The sequence below is a fragment of the Carcharhinus amblyrhynchos genome, unplaced genomic scaffold (genome assembly GCF_965287045.1).
Source record: "Carcharhinus amblyrhynchos unplaced genomic scaffold, sCarAmb.v2.hapA scaffold_43, whole genome shotgun sequence".
Taxonomy (NCBI): domain Eukaryota; kingdom Metazoa; phylum Chordata; class Chondrichthyes; order Carcharhiniformes; family Carcharhinidae; genus Carcharhinus; species Carcharhinus amblyrhynchos.
The window spans coordinates 780,693-801,079 of NW_027649784.1; the positions used below are offsets into that span (position 1 = coordinate 780,693).

Here is a 20,387-nt window from a genome sequence, read left to right on the forward strand (position 1 = left end):
ATTTGGAACACTGCAAGGATTTGCGTTTGTGTGGCGCCTCTCACAGCTGTGGGCACATCCCAGGGTGCTACTGTACCGATGGGAGATCTGGGGCGACACGGTGGCACAGCTGCCTCACAGCGCCAGGGACCCGGGTACGATTCCCACCTCGGGTCACTGTCTGTGCGGAGTCTGCACGTTCTCCCCATGTCTGCGTGGGTTTCCTCCGGGTGCTCTGGTTTCCTCCCACAGTCTGAAAGACGTGCAGGTTGGGGTGCATTGGCCGTGCTAAGTTCTCTCTCAGTGACTAGGGGAATTTCACAGCAACTTCATTGCAGTGTTAATGTAAGCCTTACTTGTGACACTCATAAATAAACTTCAAACTTAAACTTTTTGAAATTTGGTTCCCCTTGGACAGGGAAATAATCGTGGGCAATCTGTGCACCTAAGCACAGTGAGATCCCAGGGGCAACTCTGTCATAACAACCAATTCTTAGTCATTTTTATCTTTAAGGAAGTTATTCTGGCTCAGGGATAAATTCGGTCAGGAGATGATCGGAGGAGGAGTTTGCAGTGGTGTGTGTGTGTCTGTGTGAGTGTGTGTGTCTGTGTGTGTGTCTGTGTGAGTGTATGTGTGTGTCTGTGTGAGTGTGTGTGTGTCTGTGTGAATGTGTGTGAGTGTGTGCATCTGTGTGTGTGTGTATGTGTGTGAGAGAGAGTGTGTGTGTATGTGTGTGAGAGAGAGTGTGTGTGTATGTGTGTGAGTGAGAGTGTGTGTGTAGAGAGTCCCCTTTACTCTGCCCCTGAGTGTGACACTGGGATCTTTTCCCACCCACCTGAGGATCCTGGGATCAGCATCGCGTCCAAGATTAAAGTCAGCCCCTCAGCCCCACACTGGGATACCAGCTGAGACTTTGTGCTCAAGTCTCATTCAGCCTGGCAATAGTTAACATCGCTGGAACTGGATCTTGATTCTGTCTCAAGGCACCTGCAACTGAAACCCTCTTTGTGTTTTTATTTTCATGACTCCAAGCCTCGACTCCTGGCCAGCTTCCAATTTCACCTTGTTGGAATCTCTGGGTGGCACAGTAGTTAGCAGCGCTATCTCTTGTAGCCAGGGGCCTGAGTTCAATTCCAGCCTTGGGTCACTGTCTGTGCTGAGTCCGCACATTCTCCCCATGTCTGCATGGGTTTCCTCCAGGCGCTGTGGTTTCCTCCCAAGTCTAAAGAGGTGCAGGTTAGGTGGATTGGCCATGCTAAATTGTCCCTTAGCGTCCAAAGATGTGCAGGTTAGGTGGATTGGCCATGCTAAATTGCCCCTTAGTGTCCAAGGATGAACAGGTTAGGTGGATTGGCCATGTTAAATTGTCCCTTAGCGTCCAAAGATATGCAGGTTAGGTGGATTGGCCATGCTAGAATTGACCCTGGTGTCAGGGGGATTAGCAGGGTAAATATGTGGGATTATGGGAATAGGGCCTGGGTGCAATGGTTGTCTCTGCAGGCCTGATGGCCGAATGGCCTCATTGCGCACAGTGCGGGTGTTATGATTCTATGATTCTATATCCTTGACGCTCACCGAATCCCGTTCGCGAGTCACCACTGATCTCGCTGAGCCATCAGCGACCCTCCAGTCCAACGCCAGTCCCAAACGCGCCTTTGTTTCCTCTGTGGCCTCCTATTCCCCACTCCCTCACCCGCCTTAACCTCGTCCAGCCCCCCACCCTCCGAGATCTCTGCGCTCTGCCCTCCCTACGTTTCTGAAGCGTGGCCGACCCCAGCCCCTCCTCCCCGGCAAAACCGCCTCACCTCCCATGTCCATCGCTCTGCCGTTGGTGGCCACGCCTTGTGCTATCCTGGAATGGACTCCCTGAGGACCCCTACCCCTTCCTTTGCGATGCTCCTCAGGGATGGAGTTTTAGGGTGCCCGGGCAGACATATGCCCAAAATCATCCCACGTTCTTCATGGTTTTCCACTCTGCGGGCACGGGTAAGGATTGGCAGATCACCCACCAACAATTGTGGATCCAATTCAAAAGATTACCTACCCTGTGGCTTGGAATATCTGACCACACATGTTGTAACACTCTTGATTTGATTTGATTTATTATTGTCACATGTATTGGGATACAGTGAAAAGTATTGTTTCTTGCGCGCTATACAGACAAAGCATACTGTTCATAGAGTACATAGGGGAGAAGGATTTGATTTATTATTGTCACATGTATTGGGATACAGTGAAAAGTATTGTTTCTTGTGCGCTATACAGATAAAGCATACCTTTCATAGAGTATACAGGGAGAAGGATTTGATTTTATTTATTATTGTCTGGTATATTGGGATACAGTGAAAAGTGTTGTTTCTTGCGCACTATACAGACAAACCATACCATTCATAGAGTACATAGGGGAGAAGGAAAGGAGAGAGTGCGGAATGTAGTGTTACAGTCATAGCGAGGGTGTAGAGAAAGATCAACTTAATGCGAGGTAGGTCCATTCAAAAGTCTGACAGCAGCAGGGAAGAAGCTGTTCTTGAGTCGGTCGGTACGTGACCTCAGACTTTTGTATCTTTTTCCCGATGGAAGAAGGTGGAAGAGAGAATGTCCGGGGTGTGTGGGGTCCTTAATTATGCCGGCTGCTTTTCCCCGAGGCAGCGGGAAGTGTAGACAGAGTCAATGGATGGGAGACTGGTTTGTGTGATGGATTGGGCTACATTCACAACCCTTTGTAGTTCCTTGTGGTCTTGGGCAGAGCAGGAGCCCAGACCAAGCTGTGATACAGCCAGAAAGAATGCTTTCTATGGTGTATCTGTAAAAGTCGGTGAGAGTCGTAGCTGACATGCCAAATTTCCTTAGTCTTCTGAGAAAGTAGAGGCGTTGGTGGGGCTTTCTTAACTGTAACATCGGCGTGGGGGGGACCAAGGCGGGTTATTGGTACAGCGGAACAATCCCTTTTCCACTTATCTCAGTCACAGATGGGAAGGAGGGAACCCCACAACCTGCTCCTAATTCTGATGATCATGGGAATGTCGGAACCTGCTCTCTGGGACTGGGGCACCCTGATTCAAGTATTGGTTCAAATGGTAGACCAGATGAGCGGAAATACATCGAAAGTGCTCCACCATTCACTGAGGCTGTGACTAATCTGATGTGATAACCTTCAACACTTTCCCACCTTATCCCCCTAACCCCTCGAATCCCTTAAAAATCTGATATCTCAGCCTTGAACATACAGACCCAGCCTCCACAGCCTTCTGCAGTAAAGATATCCACAGGTTCACTCCCCTCTCCGAGAGAAGAAACTCCTCCTCATCTCCATCGTCAATGGATGACCCCCCCCCGCCCTCCCCACTTACTCTGAGTTTTTGCCCTCTGGTCATAGACTCTCCCTCAAGGGAGAAACAACCTCCCAGCATCTCCCCTTGGTGGGCGGCACAGTGGTTAGCACTGCTGCTTCATAGTTTCACGGACCTGGGTTCGATTCCTGGCTCGGGTCACAGTCTGTGCGGAGTTTGCAAATTCTCCCCTGCGTGGGTTTCCTCCGGGTGCTCCGGTTTCCTCCCACAGTCCAAAGATGTGCGGGTTATGTTGATTGGCTATGCTAAGAAATTGCCCCTTAGTGTCCTGAGATGTGTAGGTTAGAGGGATCAATATGTAGGGAAAAATATGTAGGGATATGGGGGTAGGGCCTGGGTGGGATTGTGGTTGGTGCAGAGTTGATGGGCCAAATGGCCTCCTTCTGTACTGTACGATTTCTACGATTTTATGTGTGGCTCCTTCTCTGTCCAAGACCAACCAAGAGCGACTATTTTGTCACTCTCTCTCTTTCTCTTTCCCTTCTCTCAGTTATTTTCTTGCTATCTTTGTCTCTCCCTCTCTCACTCTCTCTTTTCCCCTCCTCTTCTCTCCCTCCTTATTCCCCCTTTCGATCTCTGCCTCTTTCTTTGTATCTTTCTCTGCCTATCTCTTTCACTCTATCTTTATCTCTCTCTTCTCTGTCTCTCTAGTATTCTCTTGCCTTCCTTTCTCTCTATCCTCTCTATTTCTCAGTGCTTTGCTCTCTTTCTCTCTATCTCTTTCTCTCTATCTATCCCTTTTTCTGTTTCTTGCTCTCTTCTTCCTCTCTCTCTCTTTCTCTCTATATCAATCTTTTCTCTCACTCTCTATGTCTATTTACCTCTCCTCTCTCTTTCTGTGTCTCTCTCTCTCTCCTCTTTCCCTCTTTCTCAGTCACTTGTTCTCTCTTTCTCCCTATATCTATCTCTCTTTCTCTCCATCTCTTTTTCTCTAACAGTTTCTTGCTCTCTCTTTCTCTCTATCTTTCTCCCCATATCTATCTCTCTCTCCATATATCTATCTCTCTTTCTCTCTCTCTCTCTCTTTCTGTACCTCATTTCTCTCTCTCAGTTGTTCTCTCTCTCTTTTTCTCTCTCTCTCTCTCCTTCTCAGTCTCTTGCTCTCTCTCTTGCACACATAATTTCTCTTTCTCTCTCTCAGTTTCTCTCTCTCTCCCTTTCTATCTCTTTCTCCCAGTCTCCCTCTCTCTCTTTCTCTTCCTCTTAGTCTCTTGCTCTCTCTCTCTCACATATGCAATTTTTTTCTCTCTATCTCTTTCTCCCTCTCCCTCACTTGCTCGCTCCCTCTTTCTCTCTCTTTCTCACAGTTCCTTGTTCTCTCTTTCTCTCCCTATATCTTTCTCTCTCTCTCTCTCCCTCATTATCTTTCTCTCTCTATCTATCCCTCCCTCCTCTCCGTCTCTCTTTCTTTGCTTGTCTCTCTCTCTCCCCTCTCCCAACCTCCAGTAGATTTACTTTGGACATGCTTTTATTCCAGTTACAGTAGCTGTAGCCCTGGAGCCTCTGAGCTCCCAGCGATACCCTCCGAGCGATGGAGGGGGCTGGCCAGGACTGTGGACAATGCTCCAATTGTAGTGGTGAGTACAAGGGAATTAGTAAGTTAGCTGTGCGCTTCTTTCCAAAGGGGGCAATCCATTAGCCTGAAGAAGCTATTGTCCAAAGGTACAATTAACGATTGTGAACAGATCCCGAGCCACAGTTTAATAAACAGAGGAGCGGGTGATGTGTTTTTTTTCCCTGCCTCACCCATTCACTGCCTTTGTGACCCAAGTACTGCAGATCAGACTCACTATAAAAATATAGAAGATGGGAGTTTGTCCTCTTTGGCACACGGATGTTTGCTCAGATCCCAGTCAGCGCGATAAGAATTTATATAAAAATTGCCCCTGTGTCTCTTTGGTAGACTGAGGATTTTGTACAGAGTAACTCACCTCCTGACTGCCCAAAATCTGTCCTCCATCCACTAAGGGTGGCACAGTGGTTAGCACTGCTGCTTCGCAGCGCCAGGGACCCGGGTTCGATTCCCGGCTCGGGTCACTGTCTACCTGAAGTTTGCACGTTCGTCCTCGCGTGGGATTCCTCCGGCTGCTCCAGATTCCTCCCACGCTCCAAAAGGTCGTGCTGGTTAGGGTGGATTGGCCGTGCTAAATTCTCCCTCAGTGTTACCCGAGCAGGCGCCGGAGTGTGGCGACTGGGGGATTTTCACAGTAACTTCATTGCAGAGTTAACGTAAGCCGACTTGAGACACTAATAAATAAACGGTAAGGGTGTGATGGAATACTCTCCACTTGCCTGGCTGAGTGTGGCTCCGACAACACTCAAGAAGCTCGACCCCATGGGCGGCACGGTGGTTAGCACTGCTGCCTCACAGCGCCAGGGACCTGGGGTTTGATTCCCAGCTTGGGTCACTGTTTGTGTGGAGTCTGCATGTTCTCCCCATGTCTGCGTGGGTTTGCTCCGAGTGCTTTGAGTTTTCTCCCAAATGTGCACAGGTTAGGTGGATTGACCATGCTAAATTGTCCCTTAGTGTCCAAAGATGTGCAGGTTAGGTGGATTGGCCATGCTAACTTGTCCCTTAGTGTCCAAAGATGTGTAGGTTAGGTGGATTGGCCATGCTAAATTGTCCCTTAGTGTCCAAAGATGTGCAGGTTAGGTGGATTGGCCATGTTAAATTGCCCCTTAGTGTCCAAAGATGTGTAGGTTAGGTGGATTGGCCATGCTAAATTGTCCCTTAGTGTCCAAAGATGTGCAGGTTAGGTGGATTGGCCATGTTAAATTGTCCCTTAGTGTCCAAAGATGTGTAGGTTAGGTGGATTGGCCATGCTAACTTGTCCCTTAGTGTCCAAAGATGTGTAGGTTAGGTGGATTGGCCATGTTAAATTGTCCCTTAGTGTCCAAAGATGTGTAGGTTAGGTGGATTGGCCATGCTAAATTGTCCCTTAGTGTCCAAAGATGTGTAGGTTAGGAGGATTGGCCATGCTCAATAGCCTCTTAGGGTCAAGGGGACTAATAGGGTGAATACATGGAGTTACGAAGATAGGGACTGAGTGTGATTGTTGTTGATGCAAGTTTGATGGGCCGAAGGGTCTCTTCAGCACTGTAGGATTGTATGATGAGATGTTTCCACTCATTGTAGCTGCGGACCAGAGGATACAGTGGCAGAGTAAAGGGGATGCCCAAATAAGACAGATTCGAGGAAGAATTTCTTCTCTCAGAGTGGGCAATCTTTGGAATTCTTTACCCCTTTACTCTGGCACCTATTCAGGGACACAGGGAGAGCTTAGCATGGCCAAGGCATACCTAACCAGCACGTCTTTCAGAGTGTGGGAGGAAACCGGAGGAAACCCACACAGACACGGGGAGAACGTGCCGTCTCCACACAAGTGTCCAGAGCCGGGAGTCGAACCTGGCTCTGCGAGGTGGCACGGTAGCACAGTGGGTTCACACTGCTACTTCACAGCTCCAGGGACCTGGGTTCGTTTCCTGTCTCGGGTCACTGTCTGTGTGGAGTTTGCACATTGTCCTCGTGTCTGCGTGGGTTTCCTCCGGATGCTCCGGTTTCCTCCCACAGTCCAAAGATGTGCGGGTTAGGTTGATTGGCCGTTCTAAAAAACTGCCCCTTAGTGTCCTGAGATGCTTAGGTTACAGGGATTAGCAGGTAAAATGTGTAGGGATATGGGGATAGGGTCTGGGTGGGACTGTGGTCGGTGCAGACTCGATGGGCCGAGGGGCCTCTTTCTGCACTGTAGGGTTCTATGATTCTACGCAGCAGTGCCAACCCACTGTGCCATCCTTCAAAGCTGATATACTTATACCTTTTTGTACAGGTGACTACAAACATCCAGCGTACGGACTCTTCCCACGTGTTGCAGGTTGAACATCATTTGCACATATTTAGAGTACTTCCTCTTGTTAAGGACTGGTTTGGCAGAGGGTTAGACATCAGCCTTGCAGGTTTGAATTCAGATCTTGCCCAGACTGTTGAAACGTAACTCCCTCGCATTCCCTCATTCACCACAAAAACCTTGTGCAATGCAAGTAACCTTGAGTCCAAAAACTTCTTGGAAGTTTTTGACGGAAGGTCTCACCTTAATTCCCAGTCTGTAAAAATCGCTGTCCTCGCTTTATTGGCTTTCCTTCACATGCCTTTGTCTTTTTTAAGGAGGTTCTTAAGTGGAGGCCATTCAGTCCTTTGAGCCTGCTCCGTCACTTACTAAGACCCAAACTGATCTAACACTCACTCAGTCCACTCTCCTGCCTTATCTCCGTAACCCGTAATCCGCCCCCCCGACTGATCAAAAACCCATCTATCCCAGCCTTGGAAATGTTTGAGGACCCTCTGCCAAACCAGCCGTAAACAAGAGGAAGTATTCCAAGTATGTGCTAATGATGTTCAACCTGCAACACGTGGGATGCATCCGTATGTAGGGTGTTTGTAGGCACCTGTACAAAAAAAACGCAACAGTAAGTGTATCGTTTTCGAGGCGTGGCGCAGTGCGTTAGCACTGCTGCCTCACGGGTCCAGGGAGCCGGGTTCGATTCCCGGCTCGGGGCACTTGTCTGTGTGGAATCAGCACGTTCTCCCTGTGTCTGCGAGGGTTTCCTCCGGGTGCTCCGGTTTCTCGTCTGACAGACAGGGGAATTAAGGGTTATGGGGAGAAAGCGGGGAAGTGGAACTGGTCCACTTCAGATCAGCCGTGATCTTTGAGCCTGCCCCGCCATTCAATAAGGGCTAGATGGCCCACTCCTGCTCCTATTTCTTTATGTTCTTATGTTCCTGCCACACTCTGAAAGATGTGCTGGTTAGGTGTACATTGGCTGTGCTGAGTTCTCCCTGTGTTCCCGAATAGGTGCCAGAGTGTGGCGACGAGGGGATTTTCACAGTAACTTCATTGCGGTGTTAACGTAAGCTCACTGATAAATAAACTTTAAAAACTGCAGAGCAGGATTAGGCCACTCGGCCCATCGAGTCTGCTCTGCCATTCAATCGAGGCTGATATTTTTCTCATCCCCATTATCCTGCCTTTTCCCCAATAACCCCACTGATCCCCCTTATTGATCAAGAACCCTATCCATCTCTGTCTTAAAGACACTCAATGAGCCGGCCTCCTCTGCCGCAAAGAGTTCCACACACTCTCTGGCTGAAGAAATTCCTCCTCATCCCTGTTTTAAAGGAGCGTCCCTTTAGCCTGAGGTTGTGCCCTCTAGTTCTAGCCTTTCCTACTAGACCCTCTCAACTTGATGGTAGAAGTCGCAGATTTGGGAAGGACTGTCGTAGGAGCCTTAGGCCTGGATAGAGTGGCCTAATTCTGCTCCTATGTCTCAAGGTAGAGGTGGTGGGCTTGGAATGTACCTCCTAAGGAGCATCGGTGGGTCGCTACAGTGCATCTTGTAGATAGTACACCCGACTGCCACTTGCTGGTGTGGTGTGCCCGTGCCCCCCACCGTGGAAACATCCTCTCCACGTCCACTCTATCCAGGCCTCTATACAGTCTCCTGTAAGTTTCGATAAGATCCTCCCCCACTCATCCTTCTAAACTCCGACGAGTCCAGGCCCAGAGTCCTCAACCGCTCCTCGTATAACAAGGGATGTGAATCCTATCACCTGCTTTTAAGCTATTGCATAATGTCTAGATTTAATCCCCCTACCCCACTCCCTCGCTCCTCCCCTCCGCACCACCCCCCCCAACCCCCCAGCCTCCTGTTTCTAAAGTCCACCGAATATAAAAATAGGAGCCTCGCAATATTCACATACGCAAAGCAGTCAGGCACCGAACCAACTCTGGCAGAGGTTAAAACGGTGAATCAGATTTATTTGCAATTATAAGATTTGCCAGGGCAACGGGAGAAGGTGAAACCCAGTGCTGCGCAAATGGAACATGGTGTTAAAAGAATAAAGGATTCGATACACCCCAGCGGCTTTTCAACACCCTCGTGACATCTCGAAGCACTTTTGACACGGTGGGATTATTGCCCCGTTTCTCATCCTGTGTTGAACGTTTTGGGGCAGGGACGGTTTTTGTGTAGGTGTGCGTCGATCCCACGGTCCAGCCTTGCCCTCAGCTGGTTCCACTCTCACCCATCCGAGCACGGACAGAGACTCTCCCTCAATAGTCTCCCTTCCCCGTTGAGGCCACCCCCACTCTGCAGTCCAGATCTACCCGTTGTCTCCTCCTCCTCTCCTTAATTACCTGCGGTGCAGTGGGACTGAGCTTACAGCACTGAAATAGGTCTCACTGAAGACCCATGCCAACCTATCTGCGTATCCTTCCATCCCTGCTCTCTCCTGGGTTCATCCAATTTCCCATTCCATTGCATCTATGGCTGAGTCCCAAATTTTCTGCTATTTGGCCACGCTAGGGATTGTTTAGAGGAGAACCGCCCTGGCACCCACAGGCACACGTTCCAACCAAACCTCATCCAGTGCCTTTCCCTCGCCCCCTCCCAAAACACAGCAGTTAAATATGTCAGGCGGTGGGAGAGGTCTCTCCCCACGAGGCGTCCTACGTACACTAGCTAATTTCTTTGTCTCGTTCATTCTTGGGACATGGGGGTCGCTGGCTAGGCCAGCATGTATTGCCCGTCCCTTGGAGGGTAGTTGAGAGTCGACCACGTTGACTGTGGGGCTCCGGAGTCAGATGTAGGCCAGACCGGGGCAAGGTCTCCTTCCCTAAAGGGACACTAGCGGGTTTTTCCGACAACGGGTCACCTTAATTCCAGATTTTTTTTTTCCTCTCTAAAACCAAATTCCAATTCCACCATCTGCCCAGGTGACACTTTGCGTTGTGGTTCTTCTGTGAAGGTAGGGTGAGGGTCGACCCCTGAGTAAATCGGTGGCGCCCGAGGTCGGAACTCCTGAACGTAAGCGGACGCGGGGCTCCCAAATTCATGCTCCAAATGACCGGCTTGCGGAAGGGATGGGGATTGTCTAGCCAGGTCTTCTTCAGGCACAGTATCAGCGCGGTTGGGTGGACCTTCAGGCAAGGCATGTTGACGTCCTTGCTGAACTCACTGGATGTTCTACTTCCAACGGGGATTGTGCCCATAACCATAACCTCGAGTGTCAGTTTTTTATAACCTGGAATGTGTACATAGATAGCTAAAGAATGTTCCACTTTGAACCCTGAGTTTTTGGATGATAATACCACGAGGCCATCACCTCCCCTAACATTAACACGCTGCCATCTTTATTATCCCAGCGCCCTTACGAGGAGGGTGGAGGGGGGCCACCACAGCTGGAGACCACTCCCCCAGTGGCCTAACAGGCTAATGGAGGGCTTGCTTCTTCCGCAGGTGGCCCAAGTGACGGTGTTCCGGGAATACCATCTGCTGGCAGAGATCCAGGGCGTCGCCACTCAAGTTGGCCCTCAGGACGTAGCCCAGGATCTTGGCTTTCCCGGAGTCGATGGGCTTGAGCCCGGCCACGCTGATCTGCTGGCTGGCCACCGGGGTGCCGCCCTGGAGGCAGAGGTCGGCGAGGCGCCGGCGCAGCTCCCTCAAGCGGGCGAGGTCCTGCTGCATCCTCTCGTGCCCGTAGCTGGCCACCCGTCGCCAGAGGGAGGCGTTGAAGCGGCGGTACAGCCGCCAGTCCAGCCAGTTCCACTCCCGCACCTTCTCTGCCACGCTGGCGTTGAGGGCGCTGACGGAGGCGTTGGTGCGGGCGTTGAGCTTGAAGTAGGCCACGTCCTCCAGGTCCCAGCAGAGGGCGTCCCTCAGCAGGAGCAGCGACTCGTCAAAGTACTCGGCCACCAGCACCAGGTCGAAGGTCATCTCCAGGTAGTCCAGGAGGGCACTGATCAGGCCGGGCGAGTCCTCCATGTTGTTGTCATAGCCAAAGTCAAACCACATGAGGTTCCGGGCGTAGTGGCTATTGGGCTCCCAGCTCTTGTAGTAGGAGCCCGCCCTCGACACGAACTCGGCCAGGCTCGCTGCCTTCTGGAAGGCCGGAGACACGCCATGGTAGTAGGCGAAGGAGGACTCGGCCAACTGGACAGGGTCCCGGACGATGGAGAAATAGAAAGTGCCATTGGGCATCACCTTCTTCACCTGCAGGGCGAGAAATGCATGCACGTTTCAGCGGGCGAGCGACAGCACTGCGGAGGCCAGCCAGCCCAAGTACTGGCGCTACCCCCAAGGAGGCCGTTTAAGCCCCCATCTACCTCGGAAGAGCGATCCCATTACCCCACCCATCCCCCTGCCCATTCCACATCCCCTAGTCCTGCCGGTTTATTTCCCACAAGGACGGCACACTCGCTTAGTGCTGCTGCCTCACGGCTCCAGGGACCTGGGTTCGACTCCCGGCTTGGGTCACTGTCTGTGTGGAGTTTGCACATTCTCCTCGTGACTGCGTGGGTTCCCTCCGGGTGCTCCGGTTTCCTCCCACAGTCCAAAGATGTGCGGGTTAGGGTGCATTGGCCATGCTAAATTGTCCCTTAGTGTCCAAAGATGTGCAGGTTAGGTGGATTGGCCATGCTAAATTACCCCTTAGTGTCCAAAGATGTGCAGGTTAGGTGGATTGGCCATGCTAAATTGCCCCTTAGTGTCCAAAGATGTGCAGGTTAGGTGGATTGGCCATGCTAAATTGCCCCTTAGTGTCCAAAGATGTGCAGGTTAGGTGGATTGGCCATGCTAAATTACCCCTTAGTGTCCAAAGATGTGCCGGTTAGGTGGATTGGCCATGCTAAATTGCCCCTTAATGTCCAGAGATGTGCAGGTTAGGTGGTTTGGCCATGCTAAATTGCCCTTTAGTGTCCAAGGATGCGCAGGTTAGGTGGATTGGCCATGCTAAATTGCCCCTTAATGTCCAAAGATGTGCAGGTTAGGTGGATTGGCCATGCTAAATTGCCCCTTAGTGTCCAAAGATGTGCCGGTTAGGTGGATTGGCCATGCTAAATTGCCCCTTAATGTCCAGAGATGTGCAGGTTAGGTGGTTTGGCCATGCTAAATTGCCCCTTAGTGTCCAAAGATGTGCAGGTTAGGTGGATTGGCCATGCTAAATTGTCCGTTCGTGTCCAAAGATGTGAAGGTTAGGGGGATTAGTCATGGGAAATATGTGGGATAACGGGGATAGGGCAGTTTGGAAGGCCTGGTTAAGGTGTTGTGTCAGAGAATCGATGCTGACCCAATGGACTGAACAGCCTGCTGTTGTATTATAGGGAATCTTTGATTCTGAGTAGCCAGCCAAAATCCTTTTGAGAAAGTTCATGGGGCCAGATATTGACGGGGTAAGTGGGTAGCTTGATCCGGGAGGCACGGTGAGGGGGTATGGTTGGTAGCAGGAGGGAGCCTCAGCAGAAGTTAGACCCGGTTTCCATTGTCGGGAGTGCGGGGCTGACCCACTGTCTTCAAAAGCAGATCGGAGACAGCTACGTGAATGTGGGGGGGTGGGGGGGGGGGGGTGGGGGGGGTGGTGGTGGTGTGGTGGTGGTGGTGGGATTTGGGGCGGTGTGCAGGGGACTAACACTGCAGCCTCGTTGAAAATCCAGCCTCAGTTCTTTTGAAATTTGTCCCAGTTTTGTCAAAGGAAAGATGGAAACATGGAAACTAGAAGCAGGAGTAGGCCACTTGGCACATAAACTGCACATTCCGTAGCCCAATGCCCTCCCATACTCCCCCTCTTATCTTCCATTCCAACCCATGCCTCCTCACCTGCCCTCATTGCCCCTTATAGAACAAAGAACAACACAGCACGGGAAACAGGCCCTTCGGCCCAACGAGCCCGCGCCGCCATCTTAACCCCATTATAGACCCCGTTGCCAATAAAACGCCATCTCAGGCCATCCCACACACCACCCTTACACGCCAATTCACTCAGTATCCACCAGTAGGCAGACCTTAGGAGCCATGTCGGTATTAAATACAGATCTAACTATCTATTGCAGAGCCTGTGTTCCGTTTTTAAAAAAAGACAATCCCATTGATGAAATCCCAGTTAAAATCTCCTCCAGAGGTTAATCCCTTATAAAAACAGTCACTTTTTTTTCAGAGCCCCACACCAAAAATCCTTTAATCACCTCTTTGAGCTGTTAGTCAAACTGTGAACTTAGGACCCCCTGCTGAGATAACTATAGGTTTTGGAAAGCAGCCAAGCATTCATAATTACACAATGAGTGCCATGGGGAAACGTTAATAAGTGGCTATTGTCACGGATAGGATGGAGTCTTTTAAACTCTCACTGACATGTGCAGCCTGTTTTTTTATATTTTAAAACTGGTTATCTGTTTTACCCTCTCAATAATTCCAGCCAGGTGAGATTTAGAGGGGATTGGAGGAGGAATGTTTTCACCCAGAGGGTGCTGAGAGTCTGGAACTTGTTGCCTGAAGGGCTGGTGGTGTCGGGAACAGTCGAGAAGTGTTTAGATGAGCACTTGAAACGCCCTAGCGCGCGAGGCTACAAGCAAGTGCTGGAAAATGGGATTAGAATAGATAGGCACGGACTTGATGCGCTGCAAAGGGCTCGTTCCTCATTCCAAGCCCACCGAGTTTATTGTGGGAACCATCAAAGGAAATAATTTCTCTCAATCGGCATTATTAAATCCTTCAATCAGCTTAAACGCCTCAGTGAGATCAGTCCCTAATCTTTGCACCTTGATGGAACTCTAGTTGGTGCACCCCAGCCTCGCGACTCTCTCTCTCTCTGGTATTGACTCACTGGTCCACTCTTGTCATCACAAATGTTACTCGGGGATACAATGCTGGCAGGTTTATTGGAAACAGGGCCGATCGAGGCATGGAAGAGGATGGTCGCTTCCTCCTGGGGGGGTAGCAGGAAAAGGCACAGGTGCTCACTCGGAGGGCCGGAGCGTGCGTGATGGGCCGAGTGGCCTCCTTCTCTGTCGCAACAGTTCCGAGATTCCACAATTTAACCCTCTCAGCCCCGGGATCGTTCTGCGTGGCAGCCCCTCAGAGGCTGAAATACTTGTCCCGGGCGGGGGGGGGGGGGGGGGGGGGGGCGCGGGGGCAATGCCCAGGGCTGGTCCGTGGAGACGGCAGCGTGGGCTAGCAGTGACTCGAGAAGGCAGCTGACCACCACCTTCCCAAGGGCAGCTCGGGATGGGGTGCTGGCCTTGCCAGTGACACCCATGCCCCACGAATGAATTTTTAAAAAAAAATCATTTTATTATTTATTGACGAACATTTCAATTTTATCACTCGGGGGTGGGGGGGGTACAGAATGTGAGTATCGCTGAAGAAAAAGACGTGCTGTCGAAGCTTTTCACCTTGCACTCATCAGATCGGAATCACAAGAATGCCAAATTTCAAGCCTTTAGAATTTGGAATTCTGCTGGCGTCTGTCCTGATGAGTGTAAGACGGAAAGGTTTGATGGGCCGGTCTCTTTCTTCTGCTTTTAGCAGAATCTCGTTACCTCCGGTAGATAGAACCTCATGTGGTTGCAGAGGATGTGGTACTCTTTGTCACGATTCCGAGCAAAGTCCTTGACAAACTCAGCCTTAAACCTTTGAGGGTAGCCCAAGTGGTCTACGGAGGGCAAGGCAAACATCAGGTTCCTGGCTTCGCCGTACCGGTACAAGATGTTGAGGATGGTGCTGCTGGCGGTTTTGTGCGTCTTGAGGAACATCACGTGCTTCTTGGGGGTGCAGGCAAGCCCCAGAGAGGTTCCGTACCTGCGTCCGATAAACCAAAGACTATTACACTGCAGCGGCAACCCACGTATGTACAGCGCCCTTCAGCGCACGTTCCAAGGCTCGAAAGTGGCGACACCAAAGAGGTGGGCTTTCAGGGGCAGCTCATAGGACGAGGTGTTACCCCCAGCCCCAACTCAATTTGTGCAGAAACCCACCCCTTTACCCTCCTTACCTCTAGGCTACACTCTTCCAATGATCTCCTGGTCTCCGATTAGTCATTTCGCGGGAGGTGGGCACCGCTGGTGAGGCCAATATTGTCGCTGCCGTCCCTAATTGCCCGCTAAGTAGATGGCGGTGAGCCACCATTTGGAACCCGCTGCAGTCCCGTGTGGTTATAGGTACAGCCACAGCGCTGTTAGGGTGGGAGCTCCAGGATTTTGACCCCGGCGACAGCGAAGGAATGGCCGATATACTTTTGAGTCAGGGATGGTGGGTGACTTGGAGGGGAACCTCCAGCCGGTGGTGTTCCCCTTGCGCCTTGTCCTGCCCCTTGTCCTGCTCGTTCATTTCGAGGGGGCTCGAATACAAGAGGAGTCGGTGTGCTGTTTAGGATTTATAAGGCTCTGGTCAGACCACATTCAGGACATTGTGAGCCATTTTGGGCCCCCAATCTAAGGAAGGATGTGTCAGTCTTGGAGAGGGTCCAAAGGAGATTCACAAGAATGATCCCGGGAAAGGTTTGATGTATACGGAGCGTTCGGGGACTCTGGGTCTGTACTCGATGGAGTTTAGAAGGATGATTTGATTTATCATTGTCACCTGTATGAACGCACGCCGAAAAGCACTTTTTTTTTTGCACGCTGTATCGACAAAGCATACCATTCATAGAGAAGGAAAGCAGAGAGTGTGGGATGTAGTGTCACAGTCAGAGCTAGGGCGTAGAGAAAGATCAACTTATTGCAAAGTAAGTCTATTCAAAAGTTGGGCGGGGGGGTGGAATCTCATTGAAACTTACAAAATACTGAAAGGCCCTGATAATGTGGGCTTGGGGAAGATGTTTCCATTAGTAGGAGAAACTAGGATCCGAGGGCACGGCCTCAGAGTAAAGGGATAACCCTTTAGAACAGAGATGAGGAGGAATTTCTTCAGGTGGTGAATCTGTGGAACTCTTTGCCACAGAGGAGACCAGGTCATTGAGTGTCTTTAAGACACAGGTAGACAGGTTTTTGATTGGTAAGGGGATCGAGGGTTACGGGGAAAAGGCAGGAGAATGGGGTTGAGAAACATATTACCATGATTGAATGGAGGAGCAAACCCGATGGGCCGAGTGGCCTAATCCTGCCCCTGTATCTTATGGTAGGTGTCGAGAATTTGGAAGGTGCCACCTCAGAAGCCTTGGCGGATTTCTGCAGCACACCTTGCTGAGTCACTCATCATCCCGCACTTCGGCCGTTCCTTTGTTGTTGCTGGGACAAGATCCCGGCATTCCCTCCCTGACAGCGCCCTGTGTGTACCTACCCGAAAGGGATTGTGGTGGTTCAAGAAGGCAGCTCACCACCACCTTCTCCAGGGCCAATTAGGGATGGGGCAAGTGTCCTTGAGAATTGTATTGCTTTCAGCCAATATGGCCAACAGGGGGGAATGATGGATGAGAATTCTGATAGAACCATAGAACATTACAGCACAGAAACAGGCCTTTTGGCCCTTCTTGTCTGTGCCGAACCATTTTTCTGCCTAGTCCCACTGACCTGCACCTGAACCACATCCCTCCACACCCCTCTCATCCATGAACCCATCCAAGCTTTTCTTAAATGTTAAAAGTGACCCGCATTCACCACTTTATCTGGCAGCTCATTCCACACTCCCACCACTCTCTGCGTGAAGAAGCCCCCCCCCCCTCTAATATTCCCTTTAAACTTTTCTCCCTTCCCCCTTAACCCATGCCCTCTGGTTTATTTTCTCCCCCTAGCCTCAGTGCAGAAAGCCTGCTTGCATTCACTCTATTTATACTCATCAAAATCTTACACACCTCTATCAAATCTCCCCTCTTTCTTCTACGCACCAGGGAATAAAGTCCGAACCTATTCAATCTCTCTCTGTAACTCAGTTTCTCAAATCCCGGCAACATCCTTGTGGACCTTCTCTGCACTCTTTCAACCTTATTTAAATCCTTCCTGTAACTAGGTGACCAAAACTGTACACAATACTCTGAATTCAGCCTCACCAATGCCTTGTATAACCTTACCATAACACTCCAACTTTTATACTCGATACTCTGATGTATAAAGGCCAATGTACCAAAAGCACTCTTTACGACCCTATCCACCTGTGACGTAAATTATCGGGAATTCTGTACCTGTATTCCCAGATCCCTCTTTTAACCAGGTTTGTCCTTCCAAAGTGTAATACCTCACACTTGTAATCACACTTGATTAACTAATCAATTAATTCTAAATACTCAACATGAGGATACTTAGCAGCTAATACGTTTTAATATGTGCCTTGAGAATAATTCAAAATGTGTAAGTAACATCTTAATACTGTCTCTAAGAAATGTTTTTAACATGCCACTTAAAATGAAAGATGTAGTCATGGGAGACATCAGCACAAGTCAAGCATTAATAATGTAACAAAGTATATTGCCAATGCATACCCGGGGAATATAACTCCAATAGGTGCCTTCAATAGAACTGGTTTAACTGGATTAGAGAAATGATGAATCGTTTTGGGGAGAGAACTTCCGTAAAACGAAGAGACAAGTGATAGATCAATATTTGAAGGTGTCAAAATATGAAAGGTGGCAGTTGACAGTTTGGATTTGGGCCAGTGTCTGTGGGAGTTTGCGCATTCTCCCTGTGCTTGTGTGGGTTTCTTCCCGGGTGCTCTGGTTTCCTCCCACGCCCCAAAAATGTGCTCTTAGGCTGATTGGTGTAACAAATTGTCCCTAAGTTAGTCTCCCCTCAATCTGGTTTCCAGTGTGGAGTGCCATAAGTGTAGACAAGGGTCACGGGTGGAAGAGGGAACTCACAATGTTAAGATGGCGGCGCGGGCTCGTTGGGCCGAAGGGCCTGTTTCCCGTGCTGTGTTGTTCTTTGTTCTTCAGAACAATGAATAATGAAACTTGTTTTAATTAAGTGCTGGGCTGTATAATCTGATAACGAAAACTATAATCAATTCTGCTTTTCAGCACGAAATCTGAGATCCTTTGCGAAAAGCCTACTTCGCTGGGTAGGTAGAACCACTGATCTCTCATTTAGACCCAAATGAGATTTGTCTTGTTGTACGTTTGCTTGATAATGTTAAATTTGTAATGTTTTTTGATTCCAACAGTTCAATGTTTTAATGAAAACTAGTTGAATCAAAGAATTTAACTGAATCGAGTAAACTTCTCTTTTCGCTTCTGTGAAATGTAATGGCTAATTACGGGCGGCACGGTGGCACAGTGGGTTAGCGCTGCTGCTTCACAGCTCCAGGGTCCTGGGTTCGATTCCCGGCCCGGGTCGCTGTCTGTGTGGAGTTTGCACATTCTCCTCGTGTCTGCGTGGGTTTCCTCCGGGTGCTCCGGTTTCCTCCCACAGTCCAAAAATGTGTGGGTTAGGTTGATTGGTCACGCTAAAATTGTCCCTTAGTGTTCTGGGATGTGTAGGTTAGAGGGATTAGTGGGTAAATGTGTCGGGATATGGGGATAGGGCCTGGGTGGGATTGTAGTCAGTGCAGACTCGATGGGCCGAAGGGCCTCTTTCTGCACTGTAGGGTTTCTATAAAAGGTTTAATCCTCAAATTAATCAGGCCACCTGAAAGAACTTGCCACGACATGAAGGCGAGCAAATGGAGAACAGGTTTACTAATTGGATACACGGAGTCTAAGCTACAAAGAGAGCTTGAGCAAACTCTGGAGTTACATTCTCTCGAACTTTGAAAGTTGAGGCAAATTGATTTAGGTTTTGAAGATATTCCAGGGAATATCGGGGTTGATAGAAACTGTTTGTATGGCGTGGGCTCGTTGGGCCGAAGGGCCTGTTTCCCGTGCTGTGTTGTTCTTTGTTTGCATTGACCAGGACATCTGGCATGGACTAGCGGGAACAATGTCTAAAATTACCATCTGATCATTCAGGGATAGAAACATAGAAAAAACTACAGCACAATACAGGCCCTTTGGCCCACAAAGTTGTGCCGAACATGTCCCCTACCTTAGAGATTACTAGGCTTACCTATAACCCTCTTTCTTACCAAGTTCAGAGAACGTAGAACATTACAGCGCAGTACAGGCCCTTCAGCCCTCGATGTTGCGCTGACCAGTGGAACCAATCTAATGACCCTCTAACCTAAACTATTCCAATGTTATCCATATGCCTATCCACTGACCATTTGAACGCCCTTAAAGTTGGCATGTACTGAAAGTTCCATGTACTTATCTAAAAGTCTCTTAAAAGACCCTATCGAATCTGCCTCTACCCCCCCTGCCAGCAGCCAATTCCACTCACCCACCACCCTCCGAGTGAAAAACTTACCCCTGACATCTCCTCTGTCCCTACTCCCCAGTACCCTGAACCTGTGTCCTCTTGTGGCAGCCATTTCAGCCCTGGGAAAAAAGCCTCTGAGAATCCACCCGATCTATACCCCTCAACATCTTGTACACCTCTATCAGGTCACCTCCCTCGTACTTCGCCTCTCCCAGGAGAAAAAGCCGAGCTCCAATGGCCAATCGACCAAAGAAGATACAGAAGCCTGAGGTTGTGTTTCATGGCCAAGCAACATCTCACCTGCCGAGCACGAAGTGAGGTAACACTTTCACACGCGATGAGTAGTCAAAGTATGGAACTGGGCCCTCCCAGTTATTATCATTCATTAATTGTTCATTCAAAGCAGAAATTGCTAGGTTTTTCTTACCCAAGGATTTTAAGGATGGTTGGGGGAAGGGTGTGTCTGGCAATATCAAGGTGTATGAAATGAGCTTGCATGATCTCAATGGCTGAAGAGGAGGTCTGAGGGACTGAGTGGCCTCCCCTGTCCCAGATACTGGCCCTGCCAGCAAATCCCATGTGTGAATGAAACAAATCATAAATACAGCGCAGAAAGAGGCTGCTCGGCCCATCGAGTCTGCACCGACAACAAACCCACTCAGGCCCTATTCCCAAAACCACACGTATTTAACCTGCTAAACCCCCCACTGAAATGAAGGAACAATTTAACATGGCCAATCCACCTAACCTGCACATCTTTGGACACTAACGGGCAATTTAGCATGGCCAATCCACCTAACCTGCACATCTTTGGTCACTAACAGGCAACTTAGCATGGCCAATCCACCTAACCTACACATCTTTGGACACTAAGGGACAATTTAGCATGGCCAATCCACCTAACCTACACATCTTTGGACGCTAAGAGACAATTTAGCATGGCCAATCCACCTTACCTACACATCTTTGGACACTAAGGGACAATTTAGCATGGCCAATCCACCTAAT

The 20,387-nt window shown here is 49.7% G+C and overlaps 1 protein-coding gene across 1 annotated transcript; it reads right to left on the reverse strand.

Moving 5' to 3' along the window:
• Positions 1–9,203: 9,203 nt before the first annotated feature.
• LOC145337073 (galactose-3-O-sulfotransferase 2-like) lies at positions 9,204–19,765 on the reverse strand. The gene is made up of 3 exons (XM_080181820.1): positions 19,680–19,765; positions 14,697–14,955; positions 9,204–11,376 (listed from the first exon to the last, which is right to left on the reverse strand). Exons 1-3 carry the CDS (start codon positions 19,763–19,765, stop codon positions 10,597–10,599), a joined length of 1,125 nt encoding a protein of 374 aa, XP_080037946.1. The 3' UTR covers positions 9,204–10,596.
• Positions 19,766–20,387: the final 622 nt, after the last annotated feature.